This window comes from Vigna umbellata, chromosome 9 (assembly GCF_029865625.1).
Source record: "Vigna umbellata cultivar VRB3 chromosome 9, Vumbellata_1.0, whole genome shotgun sequence".
NCBI classification, from domain to species: Eukaryota; Viridiplantae; Streptophyta; class Magnoliopsida; order Fabales; family Fabaceae; genus Vigna; species Vigna umbellata.
Window position 1 is genome coordinate 40,674,557 of NC_142173.1, and position 2,758 is coordinate 40,677,314.

The 2,758-nt window shown below is 39.2% G+C and overlaps 1 protein-coding gene across 1 annotated transcript; it reads left to right on the forward strand.

Moving 5' to 3' along the window:
• The first annotated feature begins 1,169 nt into the window (after positions 1 to 1,169).
• LOC148193539 (protein FAR1-RELATED SEQUENCE 5-like) lies at positions 1,170 to 2,525 on the forward strand. The gene has a single exon (XM_088099448.1). It carries the CDS (start codon positions 1,170 to 1,172, stop codon positions 2,523 to 2,525), a length of 1,356 nt encoding a protein of 451 aa, XP_087955574.1.
• Positions 2,526 to 2,758: the final 233 nt, after the last annotated feature.

Here is a 2,758-nt window from a genome sequence, read left to right on the forward strand (position 1 = left end):
TTCATCGTGGCAGTTGGGTCCTTCAAACATATGATAAGTTATGAATCTACCATAACATGTATTGTTGTACAATACATGAAAGGCAATAATACCTTAACAGTCAACTGCATATCTCCCAACCCATTTGGCTTGCACTCTTTCAATATGCAAGCAACAAATGGAAGGACCTCTAATGATTTTGCGTCTTGGAGGGAGTTGACGTTTTCGAATTTTCCATCCGTGACCAGACCTCCAATAACAAAAAATATATGAAAATAGATTAGAACTGGTGAAAGTAATAATTATGTTTGAACCGTGTATTTCATTGACTGTACCGTACCGTGATGTTCAATAAACATCTGTGCCCATTTCCAAGCATTGGAGTTGAAATCTCGTTCATAAGTATCCTGAGCAACATCAGCAGCAAATTCTTGTGTGGATTTGGGTTGTTTTGTTCCCGTTCTATTCAGGAAAGCTGCTTGGATGTTACCTGCAGGACCAGGTATAAGCAATGCCGACGCATCGCATTTTTTCAAAAACGATTTAAGGACATCATCATCATAAACAAGGTCTTGCCATGCATCCATGATTAAGCTGAAATTTTCAGTCCAAATAGAAAGACCACGTTAAGAAGGCAAGATGAGTGATGAGATGTTACTTCAAAGTAACTTGATGAAATGAAGTACCATTAAATGTGGAGATATGTCTGATTTGATAGGAAATCTTTAAAAGTGAAAAGCATTGATTGTGGGTTAAGAGAGAGAGAAACTTTATGCTGACAAACATTGAATGCATGGTTTGCGTGGGTTACCAAATTAGTGCTTCAGCTGCCCAACCATCAACTTTCGCGTACCAAACACGTACATCAACGTCCAACGTTAATTTTGCCCTCCATTAACCAAGGACCTCCACAAAACTTACTTTCTTCTTCATTAAAGACAACGGATAGAGGCAGCTTGGGAAGTTTGGTGAGACACACAGAAGTTCATTTATGGTGGACGTAAATGTTGAAGAGGATGTTGGTTAGGAACATTTGACCTTCATTAAAGGGCACCACCATTCCAGCACGGTACGTATTACTTAAGTTTTTCCAAATGGGTTTATGTACATTTTATTTTTCACTAGACAGTGGTAAATTTCGTAAGTTTTATGACTGAAAACGATGTGCTTCATCTTTAAAGCTGGGTGTAATGTCGAAGCACACAATGAATGTGGATGAAGTGAATGACTGTACTGACAATGTTGATGACCGTAATGAAAGTTTATTGGATATGGACCCAACAGTGCAAATGTGTTTTGAATCAATGATTGAAGCTAGAACCTTTTACACAAACTACGCCATTAGATGTGGGTTTGCCGTGCGGACTAGAACTTCTAAAAAAGATAAAGACAACAACGTGTACTACTTGAGATTAGTTTGTTCAAGGGAAGGGAAATATGTGTTTTCCGTCAAACCTGTGGTCAAAACACTTCCAAGTCAAACTAACCAATGTCCTGCTGGGATAACCATTGCAAAGAAGGACGACAAGTGGTTTATAAGAACCGTTGTTCTGGACCACAACCATGATCTTTGCCCGAATAACTCCAACCTTTTTGCAGCGAATAGAAAGTTAAGCATGCAAGCAAAACACACGTTGGAGGTGAACCATGATGCTGGAGTTAGGTTAAATAAGAGTTTCCTTAGCATTGTCAACGATGTCGGGGGCTATGAAAACATGGACTTCGTCGAGCGGGACGCGAGAAACTACATTGTCCAACACAGAAGATCTTTATGTAAGGATGGTGATGGTCAGGCACTCCTACGATACTTTTCTTCAATGAAAGATACAAATAACGAGTTCTTCTATGACATTGCACTCGATGAAGGGAATAAAATATGTAGTGTGTTTTGGGCTGATGCAAGAAGTCGTGCTACATGTGAAGAATATGGTGATGTTGTTTTGTTTGACACAACTTACTTAACAAATAAGTACAACATGCCATTTGCACCTTTTGTGGGAGTTAACCATCATGGACACTCCATTTTACTTGGTTGTGGATTGTTGTCTTCGGAAGACACTGACTCATTTGTATGGTTGTTCCAATGTTGGCTTAGATGCATGCGTAATAAGAGTCCTGAAGGCATTATAACTGACCAATGCAGGGAAATGGCCAACGCTATTGAACAAGTGTTTCCTAATACAAGGCACAGGTGGTGTTTATGGCACATCCTGAAGAAGTTCCCTGAAAAATTCCACGGCTATAGAAATAATGCCGCTATCAAAAGCGAACTACATGCGCTTATATATGATTGTGGTTGTCCAACAGAATTTAAAAAGGGTTGGGAGGAACTACTTACAAAACATGGAATCCAAGAAAATGAATGGCTATGTAATTTGTACCAAGAGAGACATAAATGGGTTCCGTGTTATTTGAAAAATAAATTTTGGGCAGGCATGTCTACCACTCAGAGAAGTGAGGGAATAAATGCTTTTTTGATGGATTTATTAATTCCACAACCACACTTCAACAATTTGTGGTTCAATACGACAATGCTGTTAGAGTAAAGGCCCAAAAGGAAATAGAAGCGGACTTCTCGTCCATGAACACCACTATTGCATGTGGCTCTCAGTCACCGATTGAGAGACAATTTCAAGTTCAATACACACATGCAAAGTTTGAGGAGGTCCAAACAAAGTTTCGTTCAAGGATGAATTGTTTCATCAAAGACACCTTAAAGGACGACTTGTGGAACACTTACACTATAAAAGAGGAACGAATGTGGGAAGGTAATCCTTTA